This window comes from Xiphophorus hellerii, chromosome 22, assembly GCF_003331165.1.
Source record: "Xiphophorus hellerii strain 12219 chromosome 22, Xiphophorus_hellerii-4.1, whole genome shotgun sequence".
Lineage (NCBI taxonomy): Eukaryota > Metazoa > Chordata > Actinopteri > Cyprinodontiformes > Poeciliidae > Xiphophorus > Xiphophorus hellerii.
Window position 1 is genome coordinate 14541330 of NC_045693.1, and position 21392 is coordinate 14562721.

A 21392-nucleotide genomic window follows, 5' to 3' on the forward strand; every position below is an offset into this window, starting at 1 on the left:
AAAATAAAAATAAAAAATACCAGTGAAAGTTCAGGATTTCGAGTCAGAAAGGGCAGCTCATGCTGTATTTAAGTGTTTATTTCAGTTAAATTCGATGATTGTGGCCTAAAGCTGATCCAGTTATTCAGAAATGAGAATATTACATAAGAGCAATAAAAGGGTGACTTGTATCAGAGAAAAGTTATCCCACTAAAAAGCCTCTGCATGTGCTGCACATTTGTTTTTTGAATTGTGGACTTGGGAGTCTCTTATTGTCCTCTTATCCGTATTTCACAGGTTCTCTGTGGGGTTCAAGTCAGCTGAGTTTATTGCTGGTTAAACCAGAAACGACACTGCAGTCATCAAAGCAGATATTGCTAATTTAGTCCGAGTGGGGAGCCACCAAACCCTGCTGCAAAACTAAATGTAACATCTCCGTAATGCTTGTCAGCAGAGGGAACCATGAAGGGCTCTTATGTTTCCTGGTAGGTGGCTGCTCTGATGCTGGACAGTGGACTGTCACCAGAATATGACATGACTCTGTTTGGGGAACCTTCATAATGGACCTCAGGCAACTTGAATTATGTGCAGCATGTTCAACTTTCTAATAATATGCTTTGATACAACACTCTGCACAGCTAGCTGCTTTAGTTAGGACCTTTTATGGCTTACCTTCCTTGTGGTGTGTGTCAGTGAGGGTCTGCCGTTAGCAGTCAGGTTAGCAGTCTTCCCCATGCTTGTGTATGCAATAACTTTATATTTCTGTAGAAGCAATGCTTTTTTTTTATTGCTCTTATGTTATATTCTCATATTCTGAACTTTGGGTTTTCATTAGCTGTATGCTGCGATCATCAAACATTAATAAATGCTTCCTGTGTGTAATAGTCTCTATTCTACTGCATAGGAGTTTCAGTTAATTGAATTTGTGAAGTAAATGAATGTTCCTCCTGAGATGCGTGGGCGTCATGGAAGATCATGTGAGTTACATGTAACTTCCATTGACTGACAATTTAAAATCAAATCCTGGAAGAAAAAAAAAACCCTCATTAAGCAGCTGTAATGTCTTAAACAGTTTGAACAGATCAGGATGTGGAACAAAGAAACTCAGTTCTCTTTGTATTTCAAGCACACAGAAGATCCCTTCAACAAAACCCGCTGAGACAAACCAGAACAGCTGCTTCTATCTGCAGGTGAGCTCATTAAACAACACAGCCTAGCTTCCCATCACAGGCCATGTCTTCCTGCAAGGCTGTTTGTACAGTTGAGAATATGTATGTAGATGATTCACTGTAACTGGATATAACCACCATCTGCCTCCATAAAGCTTTAACGGACATTGCTTCTGAGTTATTCATTGTTGGTGGTGGTTTACAGTCAGCCTGCAGTCAGGTTTAGAGGACATTTCTGAGCTTACGCATCTCTCTGCTCCTCAGCTCTGCTTCGGCTGCTTTTCAGGTATTTTAAATACACTTTTGTGCTTATAATTGTGAGAAATCTGAACAAATGGCTACATCATAGGTCTCTTTAAAATGTGAAATTCATATTGATCCTTCGGTAAATTCTACTATAAGACCAAAATTATGCCCGTTGATGAGGGTTGGCCTGTTATAACATCAAATGTGTAATGAAAAAAAGCTACAGTGGATCACAAATGTGCAGACACCCATTAAAATGACCAGTTGTGATGTAAACATAGTAGACTAAGAAACTACTTCTACTACATATAATGTAAAATGTATGTGTACATGTTACATACGTATCCATAGTTGAATTGTCTTGACATTTGTTCATTTAACTTTAAATAAAGTCAGAGTTAGCAGAAACATTATAGAAGGGGTGTCATGGTTGGTGTAGACGGAAATATTTTGTTTTTAATTAGGGTTAAAAAAATGTGATAAAATGACAAAAGTTTAGACACCCCTGGATTACAGAGAATAAAAGGGACCTTATAGTATAAACAAGCCCATTAAAACTGGACTCCATCCAGTAGTGACGTTATAATGCAACTTCTCAGTTGAAATTGTATCCTTGAGCCTAGACACCATTTACCTTTTTTTTTTTTCTTTATATTCAACAAAGGTCATTATGGTCAATTTTAGTTTTATCACATCACAAATGAAGGTCTTGATGCATTATGAGATATAACCTTTCTTATTTTACATTTGCAATAGTTTCTTCATCTCTGATTGGGTTTCCCAGTCTGTGTTTGTACAGGATTCATGTTCCTGTAAATGACTCATCAGGTTCAGCCAGTATTTTACTTTTGCACCAAAATACTTCCCTCCGTGGGTCACAAAATCTGATGTGAAATAAGTTTTAAACAGGTACCCAACATATTTTTCAATAAGCCCACATCTATATTGAAAATGTTTATTGGACCAGTGTTATATTCTAATATTAAATGTTTTCATTATCTGCAAGCAGAAAATCATAACAGAAATAAAGGCTTGAAAACAGTGTAATATACTAAAATAATGAACTTTTCAATAATATCCTAATCTGAGATGCATCTGTATGATTTAAGAAAATGCACAGTAAAATAAGCTGTGAAATCCATTGAAGTTGCATAATAAACCAGCCTGAAACGAGAACTACTTGGATAAATCACAAAAAGCACAGAAATGATGCATTCCTGAGTGTATGCAAAATTCTGAACAAAACTTATTTTCAACATTGAGGATTATTGTCAAACATTTATTGAACTGTATATAAATCTATTTCATTCAGAACATGTTTTCCTTGAACAGGACAAACACAATGTTATAAATGATATTAGCATTGGCTGGTGGCAACAGGCGTGGTTTTTTTTTTCCTCCCACCAGTGATGGTGCAGTGAAATTACTACAACGGGAATGTCACTATATATACAGTAAAAAAAAAGAGTGAATATTTTGATATCAAAAACACTTCTTATTCAAATAACTGTCTTATCCAATCATTTTAACGGCGTGTTTAGCTGCCACCGCGCTGAGCTTTCACGCAGCTGTGTGGAAGAGGGTGTAAAATCTGTCCATCTGGTACAAAAAAAAACCTGATCACTTCTCACATCCATTTAAGTGTCCTCTTTGTCTACTGGTTCTTCTTCTTCTTCTTTGCTGGTTTGACAGCAGGAAGCTCTTCTTCCTCAACATCCTCTTCTTCCTCCTCTTCTTCTTCTTCCTCCTCAGACAGATCGGAGTCTTCATTCTGTGAAACTGAAAAAGGAAGGTAGAGACGGGATCAGAATTTAATAATGGACCAATATTATTATCATTTTCTCAAGCAGCTCCATTTACAATGCAGCTCCATTGGCTCTCTGTATGTTTGAGTAAATTTCAAATAGATAGTTAAAGTAGTCAACTAGTCTGGACTTGGAGAAACTGGTCCAGTTCCAGTCACTGGGACCATCAGCTCAAACTACATCAGGGGTCTGCAGCTCCAGTCCTTGAGTGCCCCTGTTCTGCAGCTTTTGGATGCATCCCTACTCCAACACACTAGAATTAAGTGAATGACCAAGCCTGCAAAACTTGTTGACATGCCAAGTAGATAATTCAGCCTTTTGATCAAAGTGTTCAGAGCAGAGATGCGTCCAAACATGGCAGGACAGCGGATCTTGATGGCTGTCCTGCCAAGCTATAACCCTACATAAGGTTATTGCTTGAAAACTAAAACACTGCAAATCACTCAAACGCCATCGGTGGTGGGAAATTTTTTAACTGGTGAGAGTTGATGGGGGGGAAAAAAAGGTCAGTTCTGGAAAACTAAAACTATTAAGAGGCTGTGAAAGACTTGGGACCTGGGTGAAGTTTCACCTTTCAGTAGGATAAAGTCAAAGTTGAAATGGAATGGCTTAGAAGTGTTCAAATGGCCTAGTCAAAGCCTGGAACTAAATCAAACTGAGGAAGAACGTGGGAAAATGTCACTCTTTAGAATAAAAAGAAAGAAAAGACTTAAAACCGTGTGAACTTTAAAATTATGTCTTTCTTTGCATTTGTCCATACAGCATATAAAATCCCAATTCAGCACATTCGTATTTGTGTAACTTAACAAAATGTGAAAGTCTCCAAAGTGTGTGAACGGTTTGTAAGCAGCCTGTATCAGAGTAAAAGTTACCGATAAGGTGCAGGCCACTGACAGAAACTGGTCCTGTTCCAGCTTTGAGTCGTAGAGTCACTGGAGCTTTTAGCTCAAACTCTCCCAGACTCACCTAAAAAAAAAAGGAAGAAACAAAAAAGTAAGTTAACTTCAGGACAGCTTCATCTTTATAATGTTTGACTATGTGATTAACTTACCATAGGTAGACACTTGATGTGAAGGTTGGCTATGGGTACTGAGATTTTCTTTCCCAGGTGATTAATGGCCATTACCTCCACCACATTACTCTCCTCCTTGGCTCCCACACCAAGGCAAATCTGAGGAAATAATTGTTATCTACATGCATTTCTGCAACACAAATCCAAGGGGGAAAAAAAATAAAATCTGCTAATGGGTTTGTAAAGTTGCAACATCGAGGCCAAAGACCTCGACAGACGTAACGTGCGCATAAAAGATCACAGTAAAAACGGAACATACGGTTCTAAGTTCCAGAAAGTGCTCGAGATCCTCTTCTTCATCTCCTTGGAAAGTGTAGAAGGGTACTTTAGAAGACAGCTCGCAGGCTGGAATTAAAATAAAACCATGAAATTTATATACGGCAGCACAACACGAGACATCACAGCATTCAAAAATCCACGTGTGCGCCGTCAGAGCAACATTTGAAACTGATTAAAACTATTCTTACTGAACAAGAAGCTCTCCATCTTTGGCTGAGTGGTATGTTGAAGGACCGAGGATTCCTCATCAGTGAAAGACATTTTTGTAGAAGCGTCAAAAGTTGGCTTAAATCCTAAATTTTTAAGATAAACCAACGCTCTGCGAAAAGGAGAGCGTCGCAAAGCAAGGGCGAAAGAGGTACGTCATATTTATGCGCCAGCTGATCTGGTTTTTGTTTTGGTCCTCTTGACCAATCACCGTCAAGGAAATAAAATCACTCGCCAGTGCATTTTCTTTCTGATGTATATTTATTCCGCCTTTCTTTTTGATTTATTTTCGAAAGTGAATTATGTATGAACACCTTAAAACAGCAATAGCTCTTTGGAAAACAAAATAGCGGAAATTACTGGGGGTATAAAGTGTTATAAATAATAATAAGAATAATACTAATGTTCAGGACAGTGCTTAAAATTCCCAGAAATCAATTTTGTTGCCACTTTTCTGAAATTAGTAACGTATCGTTAAGTAAGATTGGTGCCAAGCGCCGAAATCTGATTCTTCATTTTAATCAGAATAAACGTACATTTAAATAGCAATTCCCTCGCAATATTTGGAAAACAAATTTAAAAAAAGCAAATGCAAATTCCAAAAAATATGATTTGTACACTCGAAGTAGATATACTAATCTCTTATTGAGGGCACACCACAATAAGGTTTCATTGCTGCATTTTCAAATATCAGTACCCAAGACCCTAACATCTAAGTCAGAAAATAATGCATTCAAACAAAAATAGTTTCTCAACCTTTTGAAAAAGAACAACTAAAAAAGAGAATATCTGAAAAAAGTTTCTTTTTTTCTAATCAAAATTATCAATATAAAAATAAAACATGCAACTATCCAAGGCGGTATTAAATATTGTAATTCTTTACAACACAAACCTAAGTTTTGGGGTTGTAAAATTGGGAATTTAAACCTTTAAAATATAATTTGGTTGTCACATTTCTGTTCAGATTAGGATTTTCATCACAATTTAGTTAAAAAAAATAGAAAAAAACCCCCCCAAAACACTGATTACTTCAATCTTTTAAGATAAACTTTAGATTTAAAAAAAAAAAAAAAACTTTCATAAAATTTTTTACTTAAATTCTATTTTGTTGCAATATTTTCAGAATATCAACATGTGATCTTTAACCACAAATCACACATAACACACACACACACACACACTAAACAAACTGACAAAATGTAGCCACAGAAATATTTAGGTATGTAAAACTAAGCATCTCTGATCACCCTTTCAGTTTTGACATTATAGATTGATAATTTAAAAAAATAGTGAAATAAAGACACAAACCAGGATCTTTATATGATTTATTAGTTTAATGTTATCTTACATAGAAATTTGTACAGAAATAAACAAACAGTCACTTTAATGACTCCCATCCCATCCCCAAACCTGAACTGTATGGTCTGAGGAATTTCTGCAGCTGGCAAAAAAAAAAAAAAAAAAATCACAAGCATCAAACTGTAAAATATCCTCTTGGAAGAGTCAAGAAACTAAAAACCAACTTCATTTGCAGAAGAGCAGGTCTGTTAGCTAGTTTCATTCCTTGTTGACCAGTGGGACAGCTCTGTCCAACAAGGGGTTAACATTCTGCTTTCTTTCCACTAAAACAGAATGGAAGCAATTTTCAAAAATAATATACAAAACCTTTTTATACTTCACAAATGATATTTACAAACCATCTAAGCACAACACTTTTATGCATGTAGTTCAAAGTGGCATGCTTCCTCTTTTATGTAACATCAGAGGCAACTGTAACCAACGTCAGCCACAGCAAATCCAACACACCTCATGCACGTTACGACTGTACAAGGTTGGAAACGTCACATTGACAGGCAGCTATGGGACAGCAACCGCTGATCTTCATTTAACCAACAAAACTCGCCTGTTATTAAACAAAATGTCTCACTAAAAAGAAAAGCTATACATTTGCAGAAACAAATGGAAATGAGTCGGAACAGGAAACAATCGACATACGGGTAGAAAAAGGCCAACAGTAATTTAGCTACAGTTTTAAAGGTGCAGCTGAAACACATGGAACCACCAACAGAGGCTCGTCTGAGATTACATTCATTTGAATGAAAGTATGAGATTTCAGAGGTTAATGTAAAGCAGTGATTAAATAACTTAAAGTGTACAGCAGACAGTTTAACTACAGTAGAAGTGAAGTATTTTTAACCAATGCACCTAAACCCAAAGGCTACTGAAACTTAAAATATTTTGGTCCCAATGATACATTTTAATTTCTTTCAAAAAACTAAAAACTAAAATAAAAATCACAACAGGGGGGAATCTAGTAGATATTCCACTGCAATTAGGAAAAAACTCAATGCACATATCTTAACAATCTCTAGAAAAGCATAAGCAAACTAAACGTACAAAAAAAAAAAAAACGTGAGAAAAATAATGGAAAGCAAGCCCCAGAAAATGCTACAGATTTTTAAATTAAATGAATAATCAAACATGAAGATCTAATGAGTAATTGCTGGAGGGGAGTGAAGCAAAGAAAAACAACAAAAAATGAGTAGCAAACTGTAAACATGTAGAAGCTTTTCTATTGCTTAGCAAATGTTAGCAGCTACTTGAGCAAAAATTCAAAGAACCCCTTGGCTAATTTTCATCAACACTTTCTTAGATGTTCAGGTTTTCATCTCCCAGTAGACATGTAGAAAAAAAATTAACACAAGGCATTCTTTTAGCACCTCTTTTCCTGTTTGACGTCTAACTCCCGTCAACATCTTTATTGTGTAATTACAAAATAGGCTGAAAACAGAAGGCTGAAAGTTGTATGACAGCCCAAGTTAGGAGCCACCTTTTTTCTCATAGCTGCAGCTGTTTACGATCATCTTCTTTTTCAGAGGGATGACGAATGGAGGGATGGATGTAGTGGCAAGTCTTGGAGTCCTACTAGAACAGTCCTAGGGGCCACATTTGATGTTACTACGTGGGAGTGGCTAGAGACCTCTTATTGGATGTTTCTGCTCTTGAACTGCCAAATCCAACTGAGCTACACCCATTAAGGGTGGATTATGGTTTCTGTGCGATTCTTGTGCTTGTTTACACAAAATCCAAACATCACAGCACATCCTGGGGCGAGCCCGAATTTAATGGCAGTATAAAAATAACCAAAGTTTTATCCACATGAAGGTACCAAAAATGCTTAAGGTGTGTTGACTCGAGCTTGCTCTGTCGCTGTGTGTTTCTTCAAAGGCTGCGTCCCATAATGATGACATCTTTGGGAAAGCCGTCCATTTTGGCCACTTCAAAACATCCCAGTTTACTGTAGAACTCCAACATCCGTTTATCAGTCTGACGAACTTTACAGAAAGCACCATGGGAACCTAAGAGGAACGAAAAAAAAAAGACTAATCATGTGACAACCACAGATTTTGATGTATTCTGATAGAAATGTATTTAAACAGATCAAAGATGTGTAAGTGGCGTGGAAGAAATTATGGTTTTCAAAAAATATTAAAAGTGTGGCATGGATTTGTATTCAGTCACTCTGAGTCAGTATTTTGTAGAACCACCTGTGGAAAGTGATTTTGGGGAACATCTCTACCAACTTTGCCCACCAAGAGCCTGAAACTGAGTCAGACTGAGTGGCTGAACTTGAGCTATTTGGCCTAAAATGAAGTTTTACAATTACAAACATAACTCAAAACACACACATTTTGACCCTGTGAATTCTTACACTACACTGAAAAACATACAGGCAGGCCAATCTTCATTAATCTGCATTAATCTAGCTGCTACTTACCATTGGCCTTAAGAGAAGATAACAAACATCCCATCATGCTTTTGGCCACACTGGGGTCAGTGACTTTGGCGTGAATGTCCACCTTGATGAGAGATGGGAAATTGGACAGGAAAGACTCCGGTAGACCCTCCTCCTCCTCATGAAAACTCAGAATCATCTTCTACAGAAATGAAACGTAGACCATGCAATATAGTCAATAACAGGAGACACTGTGCTGCAGGATGCCAATCCAGATGAAGTGAGATCGTACCTCGGCCTCAGACAGATCCTTTTCACAGTCTGGTTTGTGGTATTTCTCCTGCATGAAGGGAATCCAGCTCAACTTGCACTTCTTGATGAAAGGTTTCACATCTACAGTGCCGAGAGCGTAACCACAGATCCCCTGGTCATCTTCCAGTACGAACCCATAGTCTGAGCTCACTGTCAGCAGTCCTCCAACTAGCCTGCAATCAGATGCTTGGTTACTTACAACTACTTGTAGGTTTCAGTCAAAGGTTGATGACAACTTTCATATTGATGTTTTACCTGTCCCCAATGAGGTCAGGTTCCCCCTCAGTGAATGGCTCATCTTCCATCCCTTCGCAGTACATTTCCTTACAGATTTTATAAACTGAAGCCTGAGAGAGAAGCAGACACAACGATCACTTAAGCTTCTCAGAGGAAGCCGGCTAATTGCTACTAGAGCTAACGATTATTTCAGTCATCTCTATTCAAGCTATTATTCCGATGACTAATCGAGTAATTAGCTCGATTAGTCATCTGAAATTGGCACATTCTGCAGTTTTTTCATTTGACCACTTAAGTTTATTTTATGCAATATTAGAAATGAATGCGAAAATGCATTTAAACAATTTGCTTTTTAAACAAACATTAAATAAACATTTTATTGTCTAACGCAAAGCAACATAGCATTTCTTTCAAAAATGATTGATCATTTGTAGCAAAGGATGCATTTGCAGGTAAATATTTCCACGAGTCAATATAGGGCAGGGTCAATCTATTGACAACTATTTCGATTAATAATTGGATAGATAATTGGTGCTAAATAGTATTTGATATAGAATTTGAAACAGGTAAAGCTAAAACTCTGTCACCTGAGGAGTTCTAGGTAGAACAAATCTACAGACAAAGAAGAATTTTATCGGAAATGTGAAAGGTATGTAATTTTGTGAAAGGTATGTAACTTTGTCTTAATTACTGCTCTGAGGGTGTTGTTCTTCCAGTCAATGGCATGTTTTAGACTCTGAATGCTCCAGTTAATAATTACTTGATTACTAAATTAGTTATTATTTCAATAATCAATTAGCTGTAAAAATAAGGAAATCAAATTCCATCGTTATCCAAACTGTTTGGCACCCTGAAGTTATCTGTTAAATATTTTTTCAACAATTGATTAGCTTTGACCAATCGTTCCTATTTCACCAGTACAACAGTATCTTACAGATTGCTGAGCAAATTGCTACAGAAATGTGGCACACCAAAGTACGGCTACAATCAAAGGGACATTACCTCATCTTTGGGATAGTATGGCCTTATGGTATAGATTTTGGAGGTTGGCAAAGAAGGTGGAGGCTGGTAGAAAAGATCGTTTGCCCCATCTATTGGCAACAATCTCTGTGGGTATCAAAACAAAGAGGTTCAGTCTAACAGAGAACAGGCAGTCTGTTGCTTCGGCTGACTGCCTAACTGTGCATTTGCCAAGTCGTGCCACTGTCAACCCAAAACGAACCGCAAAAGACAACAAAGGACTTTGAAAGTTAAGATTAATCAATGACCCAGAGTTCCTTGTTGGTCTGACAGTGGACAACTAGAGCAAACACCACATTTTTTTCTAACTTTTTCCTTGGAGCAGAGAAAAACACAAGTGTTTGCAAACACAGTGAAGTGAGGGTTTCGTTTTGGTCTGACTAAGGCTTTACTGGCTGAAGGAGATGCTCCTTTCCCATTGGTAAGGCATCGCAATATTACGCTTGCGCAGGACCCTCCTGTTGAGAAAAATAATGATGCTGGCGCAGAAATATGGAGAACTCCAAGAAAAAAAAACCAGAGGGGTGGAAATCAAATAAGAGTCCTTTTGCTCAACAGCATACCAAATGGAAGTGGTGTTTTAGAGAGGAGGCTGGTGTGTTTAATCTTGGGAGTTCTCCCTTTGAACAAACGCTTGCGTACTCGCTTGCGCTGCGATGCTTTTTGCGCGTGCGCTCGCAAACACAGGGGTCTTTTTTATTTATAATTTTTTTGCGCTGTGCTTTCCTGCAAAGAAACAACATGTCATGAAAATAAAACCTAGCCATGCTCGCTTGCGCCGCGTGCGCCAGGGAAAAACAGCATCTCCTTTGGCAGCTGCTGAAAGAAACTAGAAGACGTCAACCAGAAAATGCCACGCCAAAAAGAAATTCAACGGCTTTAGGATCTTTTATGAAATGAGGGAAAATTGCCATTCCACCCATAGAGTCTGATAACTCTCCAAAGTTAAAAACCTGGATGTTACAAGATTAGTTTGTTACGTTCAGCTCACCTTTGACAGACCAAACCTCATCATACCTGCGCACATTTACCATCGTCTTCCACAGCACGGTTTTTTTTTTTATTGCCATTATTTCGGTGCATTAGATACCTGGAACTCTCCTGCTAGACCTCCCCTAAAGGCCCAGGACTCTTGTTCTCCTTTAGGGAATTGTGCTGATGACTGACTACGACACCCTGTTAGGAGCAGAGCCAAGCGGACATTGTTACCACAGGATGGGGCTCTGATACAGATGAAAGGAGTGGGGAATGAAGGGGGCAATATGTAATATATTTTTTTTTTTTTTTTATCATTAAAACATAAAATGGAATAAATTAGTGGTGCATAAAAATATTTTAATGATGTGATGGGGTTCAGGCATCTAAATCTCATGTTTGTGGAATTATGGTGAAACTCAAAAGCAAGAGTATGTGTTTAGGAATTAAATTAACCAGCTAAAAATCTCAGTCTGCAGGTTATCTGCTCATTTTCTTAATCTCCTCCAACCTTTGTGTGTAAAGAAAGGTAATACTCCTCCTGCCAATGGAACATACTGACCAACAGTGGGATAAACTATTCTGTCTATGGCTCACAACAGAAAGCTTTAGCTGCCATCACCCCACTGATCTTAGCACCCCGTGTGAAGTCACATTCTCATTTTATCTGCCTTGTCACATGACGGGGGGAGCACGAGTCATTAAAAACCAGGAAGACTGAACGAGAGGAACTCAGCACACTCCCAGAGTTAAAGGGCCTCTCAGTTTTATATTAAAAGCCACAGATAAAACAACTCAAAGTGGAAAAAAAAAAGAAGACAATAAAAATAAAAGATAACTATGGGGTCAAAACACAGCAGAGAAAGCGTATATCTAAAGCACGCATGATCCTTTAACAGATTGAATAAAACAGCTGCTAACGAAGTCTGAACCTGGTTGACAAGAAGCCCTGTCATGTGACCAGTCAAATGCAGCGCGCGTGCAGGATGCCTAACCCTGCTTTACACATGAACCTCATACTGATCAAAACAATGTCCTGGGAAGAGCTGACAGCACAGCACGCAGATGCACCCGCATGAAGGAACCCTGAACTGAACATAACTCACTTATTTTTAAGAAAAAAAGACAAAAAAAGCTCAATCTCTGTGGATTTACCTCCACCAGAATCACCTGGATCAGCAGAATGTAAACAAGAAGCAGGAGTGACTGCTTGTTTTGAATCCAGATACTGTGGATGTGAGCTTACTTCCTCCATTTAGAAAAGTATAAATTTAATGTTGAGGCCAAAACTCAAGTTCCTCTGGGCAGGTGCATCAGGCTGGTCTGAGAGTTTATTTAGGCCTACTGACAGAAACAAAAAACAAGTTAGGAAGATGCCGCTAAAGAGAGAAATTTTTGGAGTTAACCACTGGAATTCAAGCTTAAAAATCGCTGCGCAGGATGTGACTTCATCCGGAGGGTTGTTTCCTTTCCTCCAATTCAATCGTTTTACATAAACAAATTTGGTTTGAGAAAAAAAAAAATTTACGCTCAAATTCAAACATGAACAAAGGAAAGAGACAACGCCTGCATTGTGCATACATCGGCCACTGTCGATCCAATAGCAGTAGAAACTTGTACTGTGGATTCTTCCATCTGTACATAGTGAAGGGAGAAAACAGTAGAAAATAGTTATTAGTAGGTGTTCTTAGTATAACATTTAGGGAGATTGTGACTAAGTGCCGGCTGCAAGGCTTCTATCAAGGGAAATTCATGTCAACTGATGAGACAACTCGTGTATGGTAACAAACAAACATAGCGTTAAGAAACTGCGCAACACGGCAGCAGATAAAAATCTAATTAAATAAATATGGAGACCGATTTTCTCAGTGTCTCTGGCTTATAGAAAAGTATGTCCATTTTAGGTAAAGTCAGACGTGTAATGTGTGAAGTGAAGCCTTTTTCCAGAGCAGGTTTTGCTGCCTGCTGTGTTCTGTTGGCTAGGATCCCAGCTTTACAAAGTAGCTGAACAGGGAAGAAACCTGTGAATGAAACTGGGTTACAGGAAGTAACCTACAGGCCATGCTGGTGCTTCGGGGTAATCAATGCAACTCTGAAAGAATGAGACATCGGATGCCACTCAAACTGTATCCAGTGTTTAACCGCACACAAGTGCGGAGAGGCACGTCTGCTGCCACGGCAGGAGACCACCTCCTTTCTTTAAAGGTTGACGATAAAAATCAGGCATGAGCCGGTTGTTGCTACGACGGCTTATCATTGCTGTGAAAAATTATAGCTTGTATACTCAGATTTCCCCCAGAGAAATGCAGTGCTGACCCTCCCCCACCTAATCCTGATATCACCAGCTGGCTATGGAATTAAAAAACCTCTCCCTCATTTACAGGAAAGACAAAATCATCTGCTTGGAAATATTTCTAATTAAAAAAAGCGTGGACAGTGATTGTGTTTAACTAAAGGAGGACCACATCTCTCTCATTAAATACCACTGCTTAAGAACTACATTTGGCAAGCTATAAGCAGCATTTCTTCTCTACCTAAGCAGATTATTAATTATATAGCTAATTTGTGTTATACTTGTGCTATTCCACAAATTAAAAAAATAAATAAATAAATAAAATATACATTTCAGGTTAGGAAACATCTAAGTTATACTACTTTTAGCTGGTGTTCTGATTTTATAGATATTATAACAATAGGTTACATTTTTTTAGTAGTAGGATTGATTATTGATTTTCTATATTTTTATGCAAGTTTCAGTATTTTTACTGTGAGCATCTCATACCAGCCCATGCCTAATACAGACTGCGGTAACAAATCAGGTGATAATCATCATCCAACTAGCAGCCTCGTCTCTGAGGCAATTTTGCAAAATATTTTCAGTAATATCTCAAATACTTTCAGCTAAAACACTTCAGATATGTTTGAGTTTATTTTTCTCTATGCACCAGAATGGCCTTCAACAATGAGTCAGTCAACTTGCTCTCCAAGCTCGCGTGCGCGCCAGGGCATGAAACAGGGGGGATAGGGATTTCCCCTATGCCCGTCCCCACAGACAGAAATGGAGGCAAGTGTGCCTGAGTGGGAATGTAGCAGTGACTGGACACACAGCAAGCAGCAGTAACCCTGTAGTGGTATTATCTATACTGTATATCGTAAATGTTGAACTTTTTGTTGGATAAACAGGGAGGCTGCTAGCAGTGCAAGCGGCATTCAGTCTGATGTAAAAACATGTAAATTACAGAAAACAATCAACATGTGTTCAAAAGGAGGAATTCTTTGATGCATTCTGCTTAATCTGTCCAAACTGATCTAACAGGATCTTCGATTGCTTATAGAACTAACTTCAGATTATTGTCATGTACAAATGTTTTGTGAATATGCTAAAATTTAAAAATTTAAATAAACCTCACTTATTAAATCTACGCTCCTAATCAATAACTGATCTAAGTGTTTGCTCCATTAAATCTAATTTTCTGAAAGTTTCTTTTAACAAATACGTGTTTGTGTATACATATTAGACGCTAAGCTACATTTTTTTTTTTTTTTTTGCCAAGACGAAGAGGCCCCAAAGCTCCTCAATACGTACCGAGCCACAGGACAAAAGACTTGACCATAGACATGATGCTCTTGATGTCCCAGATGTAAGGGTAGAGGTCGAACAGGATGGTGCGGTTGGCTGTGTTGGACAGCCGTGTGAACATGTGGATAACGGAGCAGCACATGTCTTGAAACTTCTCCGCCCGCAGCTGCCATTCAGCCACCTGAATGTAAAGATCCAGAAAGATAATAAATACTCATTGTTAATCATAAGGGGTTCATTGATGCTCGATTTGGGTTGTGAAATCGCAGCTCAATTAATTGGCCTGTCTTCCTTAGGTAACTGTTTAATACCAATAGGCTTTATAAACAGAATCAATCTGCTTTGTGTTGGTTTGATCTGATCTGGAGTATAATTAAATCGGCTTGTCTTTGTTGTTATTTGTGTTTGAACTCAACTGTACTGAATTCATTTTGTGAAAACTACAGCATAAATCTTAAGATTTCTTGTTTTGACTTTTTCACAGAAATAATTTAATTTTGGTTTAATATGTGACAGTGAATTTTTTCATCAAATATAGCTTAAATAATTAAAGGGTTGATCTTTCTGTTGTTTATACCTGTGTTTTTTCACTGTAACGAGCTAAAATGTCATTACACAAAAATAACAGGTGACTTAATATGAGGGGAGCTGTTTAAACAAACAAGAATGGCTCAACACTGTGCAAGCATCCAGTTTACCATCATACCAACACCACCCAATGGACACTGAGGGTAGTACACATCCACCATTTTGTTTTCAACTCCATTACCAGCTGGTTCAGTTAATAATGCACCTCAGTTCTCACACAGATGTCTCTCTCTTCAGAAAAGTCCAACTTAGAGAATAATCTCACCTTTTCACTTTCTTTTCTCTTACAGTTGACGCTGACGACGCTGCTGTTGGCTCTCAACCAGTTGAACTCCTTTAACATCTGTGTGGCCTTGGGTCCATGTTCGTAAGGCAGGTAAAAGAGCTCAGCCAGGAGACACAGGTCCTCGAGTGTTGGAGGTTCTGGTGTGAACAGAGGCTTCTCGTCGGGGCTGGGCATATACGGATCCTGACGATTAAAAAAAAAAGAAGAAAAAAGAAAAAATTGAATTTAGAGGTATATTCTGCAATACTTTTATCCTAAACTTCAAATATAAGGAATCTTAGTACCTGTTTGAGTTGATCATCTGTCTGCATAGGAGCAATATCACTCCCAGAATCCTCCTGGATTGACTCTTCTGGGGACTTGGATTCAGCCAGACTCTCCTTGTCTGTATCCATGGGCTTCAGATCCTCTGCCATTTTGTCAGTTAAGATGGGAGCGACGTCTTTCTCTTCTGGATCGGCTTCTGCCTCTGGCTCATCCAGCTTCTCTACCACCATCTCCATTGGTTCCTCATCTGAATCCTTCTTTTCCACATCCACCTGCATAGACACAGTAAATCATATAATATATTTTTTCGAAAAGCACCTGAAAACAACAGTTTAATGAGACGGGTGCAGGGATGAGAAATGATAAAGTATTATTTCATGATAACACAACTTTGTTCATTGTTAAGCATGAATAATTGTTAGAATTAACTATACAACTATTTAAATCTCACCTCTTCTACCTCTTCAACTGTTTTTGAAAAGGAGTGTGGGAGGGGATCGAGGAGGAGAGGGGGCATTGCAGGAGACATAATGGGCTGCTGGAACACAGTAGTGACTGACGTGGAGGAGCAAAGGGACGGAGCTGTCATGGAAGATACATCAATGGCCGTGCTTTTGGCACCACTCTGAGGCACCTGTCGGCCTGAAGGAGCACAGGGTTAATCCACTGGGTTTTCACTTAAAAAACATGGCACCTAAAATATTTACTGGGATTGCTCTTACTGTTGTATTGGAGAGGCACACTGAATTCTGAAAGCCACTCTGTCAGAGCGAGCTTTAAAGCGAGCTGTGGGCTGTAGAGCATGTCTGTCTCCAGCTCCTCGTCACTGCCTTCATTCTCAAGCTTGATCTGGATGGACACAGTGCTGTCCTCACCGTCAGCTGGGCCAGAGAGAGACACAAATTAATAACTTACAAGCATTATGCTACATCATCACAATTTCATATTGGTAAAGAGTTCACACAGAAGTTTAATTTAACTTCAAAACATTCCTATGTGTAAGGAAAGGACAAAATTATTTTTCAAATCTACCACTGTGGACCTGTCAGAGATAATAAAAGTGGGTGGATGGGAGACCCTAAACAAACTTCAGATTATTTAAAGCAAATTTCTTCTAATTCCAAAATACCTTGAGTATAAATCATTTTTAGGATCTAAACCAAACCTGTTTAATAGCAACTGTTTTCTTTGGCATGAGTGCACATTTAATAGGATTATCTAATCCTGTTCTGCAGACTTCAGAATAATTCTAAGTATTTGTATCCTTATCCAAACTTGTAAAATTGAGAGAAATGTAACTTTTCAAAGCTGCATAGCAACTCTCAGTGTAATATTTTTCATGCTGAGATTGCTGCTTTGGCTCATACTTACTCATGACCACATCTTTGCGAACCCCGTTCATGTTAGACTTGTACCAGGTGGCCAAAGTGTGAATTGGGACAAAATTGGATTCAAACTCGCAGTTGGGGTTGGTGAGGACTCCCTTCAGCCGGGGGATGAGCTCAGTGGAACGGCCCTTGTACGGACCTAAAAAGAGCCTCTTTTGGTCGTAATCATTGGCATGAATATTGTCCCAAATAACAGGGGCTCTTCTCAGGATCTTTGACACCTCTTCAATGGACTCCACTGGGATGTCTTTAGAAACCACTTTGGGACCTACAGATAGTATAGGACATTAAAATAGTCAATTTTATTCCACAACTATAATACCAATGAGATTTAGCTGAACTAATGGAATGATGCTCATATGAAAGGACACTTTTACACTCACCTGTCCACAGCACATCAATGCTAGGCAGGAGTTTCTCTCCAACTGTGCGGAGGTAGGGGGATTGCGAGACACTTGGGTAGCAGAATGTTCCACAGTACTCTGTATTTCAGCAAAGGAGAAAATAATTAAATAAATGATAATAGAGGCATTGAGAATTGTATAAAATTGCAAAGAAAGATGGAGTACCTGTGGGGCAAAACAAGAAGGTTTCAGGCTCTCCAAGGTACTGGTAGATTTCATTAGTTAGAGAAACCTGAGCATGAGCAAAAGAGCTGAATACTTCTTTGTCAGCAGGGCACATGTTGTGGTCAATATCGTCAAAAAGTAAGGCAAAGGATTTGCAGCCAAAATGAGTAACCTGAGGGAGGGAAAGAAAAGATGGCAGGCATTAAAAACAAAGAAATTAACTTGTAGTACATTAGGGATGTGCCCATAATTAAGATTTTATTCCAGTGTTAAAATATTTCAATACCTGATCAAGTTTTCTTTTAAGTGCAGAAACCTCTTTCTGATTAGAGAATGTTATGTCTAATCCAGGGGAAATGGCATATATAAACTCTATTCCATGCTCCTTGGCGGCACTAACTAAAGTCATGAGTTGTTCTGCAAAACAGATGAGATAAAAAAATTTAGAAAAAACAAATACACACAGTTAACAACTATGATTCATGTTTCTTAAGCACAACATCTTTATGTTATGGACATAAAGAGAAATTTATGGAGAAATTTAGTCAAAAATATTCACCTGCTTCTTCCACTGAATACAGTTCTCTCCAGAACATTCTGTGCTTGTAGTCATCTTTAGGTGCATAAAGATATGTGTTCAGCCCCCACTTCTGTTGCCTGTGTAATTTGGTAATGTAGAACAATCAGTGCCATAATCCAAAATAACCTATTATTTTATTAACACCTTTAATTAGAAGAATGCACATTACCTTCTGAACAGCTCTTTTCTCTGTTCCATAGTCCATGGACGCCCGTAAAAGCCTACATAGAGAAAACATATAATGAGTTTCAATGCAGTCTTCTTTCCATTTCAAGTCACATTAGCAGCATATTTTGACCCCCAAGGCTGCCATATTAAACAACTTACCCCTCAGATATGAATTATAGCTGGAAAGGACATTAAAGCTGCATGCACACATGCTAATTCTGGCTTCTCATTTGATCGTATTTTACTAGACTATTTTACAGCCTATTGGTATTCTCAAATCTATAATATCTTGAAATGATAAGTCTGGATTGGACTACCTAAATTAATGTAGAGGCAAAAAAAAGGTCCAAAAGCATGATCTATGATAATCTAAAGGCCAAAATGTTGTCCAAATGCCCCCATTTTATAGGTCTTCCATGAGTTGGGGAGGGGGGTAAGCTTTCATGGGCAGAATGAAAGACAATGGAATAAACCTGAATGTAACTCGACCTACAATATCTTCCATTTTCCATGAATCACGATTTTATCTTGTAGACGATAAATGATTAAATTTGGAATATCTATCTTTTTACTGCATTTTTTTTCAATAAGCGATCAATTTAGATTCCAGAGCTTTCCAGACTGAGCCGAAACTCTGGATGGTGAGCATGAATTTGGTGCAAGCAAAGAAAAAAAAACAAACATTCAACACAGTGTATGTTAATGTCACATTCACAGTCTCATTAAAATTTAATCTACCTGCCTCCGGGAACTCATCATTGTTATAATGATAAATTACAAAGAGCATCTTATCACTCCAGCATTTCTATGTTCAATCCCTCACTGTTTACAGATAATAAAAAAACAAACAATTTAATATAGGTAGCATTTTTATATTTAGTCATCATTACCTTCGACTACACCACTAATGAATTTTCTGTGGCCCGTCGTTTCCACTACGATGCTGGAGTCCGCCACTGGGCCCGGGGCCTCCACACAAGCCTCTCCAGAGACTGGGCTGGGGCTGGGTTCAACATCTAACGGAGGAGTGTCTAAAGTCTGGTCTTTTTGAACCATCGTACAAGGGTTTCCTTGACACAATCACAAAATCCGGAGAGAAAAAAAAAACAGGCGGCAAACCAAATGCAGGTTTTTTAGCACAAACAGGCACCCCAAAGGAAATGCACCGCGTCACTCTCCGCGTAACGTCGGTAAAGCTCACGGTGTTAGCGACAATATTCTTCACTAAAATTCAAAACTTGCTTTTGCAAAATGTTTCTAAAATTGTTAGCAATTTTAGACCACAAAGAATGTGGTCAAATTTATAAAGTAAGAAAAACCCTCGTCCGTCTGTATCCGACTATCCTCTTCGCTTTATGATAAATTTAACCTACTTTTCCTTGGTTCTTCCTGTTTACACCGAGTGCGCATGCTCATGAGACTAGCTCAAACCAGTCAGAACCGGATCTAGGTGACAAAACAGAGCAAAGCTTTTAGGTGTAGAGAGAGCACCTTCTCTGCAGACGCCATTGCAACTGAAGACCCACATTTCTTTTTACATATTTACGTATTTAGATTTAAAAAAAAAGATAAAAAAAACGATATATACATTAGATATACATATAAAAAAAATTTATATAATTTGTTATATTTTTGCAATAAGTAAATCATATGTTGATAGAAAAAAAATATTAATTGTATTAATCAAAAACTAAAGCTAAGCTGAATAAAAGACTAGGGTTACTAAAAAATTTTCAATATGCCATCATGTTTTAGGTTGTCCATATGTTCAGTGACTGTGTAAATTATCTCCGCAGCTTTTTACAGAAACCCCTTACATTCACGTTTTAAATACATTATACTATGGTAATAAAATAATTGCAGATTTATACTCTTGGGCAGGTGGAAAAAGCAACTATGCTTTTTTCACCTGCCTTATGATTTTAGAAAAGCCTCTATATGGTCCAACACAAATACACAAATAAACATAGGTGCTAGTGTATAAAATAAACATTTAACACCAATTCCCAATATTCTGTTGGTACTTTTGTGGAGTCAACGTTACCTAATGCCACATGGACTGAGTTGCTAACATATAGTAAAAACAAGTTGAGTTTGACTGGTCTTACAGGCTAGTAGCTTAAGCTTATTTGTGTAGCACATTACAGCTACAAAGCAGTTCAAAGCGCTTTACATGATAAAACGTAATTGAACAAAAAAAACATTACTATGGCAGAAAAAGAGAATGAAAAGTTGTAATCTAAATATATATATATATATATATATATATATATATATATATATATATATATATACAAGGTTTTAGCCTTGATTTAAAGGAACTAAGTGTTTTAGCATTTTTTCAGTTTTCTGGAAGTTTATTCCAAAATAGTGGAATGTAAAAATTCAATGCAGCTTCTCCATGTTTGTTTCTGATTCTGGGGATGCAGAGTAGACTTGAACCAATAGAACTGAGTGGTCTGTAAGGTTAATATGATAACAGATCTCTAATGTATTCTGATGCCATGTCTTTCAGCAATTTAAAAACTAACACAAGTATTTTAAAGTCTATACTCTGTGCTACCAGTAGGCATTGTTAAGGACTTTAGAACTGGGGTGATGTGCTCAAAAACTTGAGTAAGTTTCTCTAGATCTTCTGGGATATTTGTTTTTTAATCCTGCAAATGTACTTCAGGTAATAGATGGCTGACTTTTTGTCCGTGTGTGTTTCTGAAGGATCAGATCTGGGTCCATCACTAAACACAGATTTCAGGCCTAAATAGAGGTTTTCAGTTATAATAGCTAAAGGTGCATGCTGACTCTTGATCATTTCTCTTTAGGTTGAAAATAACTTCAGTTTTGTTTCTGTTCAGTTGAAACAAGTTATGGCACATCCACACATTGATTTATTCTGTGCATTTGCTCTATGTTTAAATGGGTTCATAGTCAT

The 21392-nt window shown here is 37.9% G+C and overlaps 2 protein-coding genes across 3 annotated transcripts; both read right to left on the reverse strand.

Moving 5' to 3' along the window:
* Positions 1 to 2342: 2342 nt before the first annotated feature.
* Positions 2343 to 4927, reverse strand: npm3 (nucleophosmin/nucleoplasmin, 3). The gene is made up of 5 exons (XM_032554103.1): positions 4739 to 4927; positions 4531 to 4616; positions 4251 to 4370; positions 4072 to 4165; positions 2343 to 3173 (listed from the first exon to the last, which is right to left on the reverse strand). Exons 1-5 carry the CDS (start codon positions 4809 to 4811, stop codon positions 3049 to 3051), a joined length of 498 nt encoding a protein of 165 aa, XP_032409994.1. The 5' UTR covers positions 4812 to 4927; the 3' UTR covers positions 2343 to 3048.
* Positions 4928 to 6065: 1138 nt separating this feature from the next.
* Positions 6066 to 19866, reverse strand: oga (O-GlcNAcase). 2 transcript variants are annotated; one of them, XM_032554119.1, is made up of 19 exons: positions 19354 to 19866; positions 18465 to 18516; positions 18275 to 18372; positions 18002 to 18132; positions 17716 to 17887; positions 17530 to 17628; positions 17130 to 17414; positions 16481 to 16639; positions 16210 to 16400; positions 15776 to 16030; positions 15471 to 15674; positions 14624 to 14798; positions 12619 to 12672; positions 11153 to 11238; positions 10045 to 10149; positions 9061 to 9152; positions 8786 to 8978; positions 8536 to 8695; positions 6066 to 8116 (listed from the first exon to the last, which is right to left on the reverse strand). In XM_032554119.1, exons 1-19 carry the CDS (start codon positions 19517 to 19519, stop codon positions 7980 to 7982), a joined length of 2814 nt encoding a protein of 937 aa, XP_032410010.1. In that variant the 5' UTR covers positions 19520 to 19866; the 3' UTR covers positions 6066 to 7979. The 2 variants fall into 2 exon arrangements, with proteins under 2 accessions (XP_032410010.1, XP_032410011.1); XM_032554120.1 differs by lacking the exon at positions 12619 to 12672 and having other exon boundaries at positions 19354 to 19865.
* Positions 19867 to 21392: the final 1526 nt, after the last annotated feature.